The sequence below is a fragment of the Antrostomus carolinensis genome, unplaced genomic scaffold (genome assembly GCF_000700745.2).
Source record: "Antrostomus carolinensis isolate BGI_N321 unplaced genomic scaffold, ASM70074v2 scaffold28450, whole genome shotgun sequence".
NCBI lineage: Eukaryota > Metazoa > Chordata > Aves > Caprimulgiformes > Caprimulgidae > Antrostomus > Antrostomus carolinensis.
Window position 1 is genome coordinate 1 of NW_010290987.1, and position 202 is coordinate 202.

The 202-nt window shown below is 62.9% G+C and overlaps 1 protein-coding gene across 1 annotated transcript in view; it reads left to right on the plus strand.

Moving 5' to 3' along the window:
- The first annotated feature begins 126 nt into the window (after positions 1-126).
- Positions 127-202, plus strand: part of LOC104530521 (hyaluronan and proteoglycan link protein 3) — a 2,632-nt gene continuing 2,556 nt past the window's right edge. The window contains 1 exon segment of the mRNA XM_029086798.1: positions 127-187. Coding sequence (XP_028942631.1) covers positions 127-187 — 61 coding nt within the window.

The following is a 202-nucleotide window of genomic DNA, read 5'->3' on the forward strand; positions in this document are numbered from 1 at the left end:
TGAGATGGGGTTTGCCTGTGGCCATGTGCTGGGCAGTGCTGGGGAACTCCCCGTAATTTTGGGGTGTTACCACAGTCCTTTCCCCCTCTGCAGCCCGGGCTCAGGGTTTGGCATCACTCCCCAGCCATGCTGCTGCTCCCACTGCTCCTGGAGGCCACCCTGCTGCAGCTGGCCAGCAGCTCCCCCCACCCCCTCTAAAATG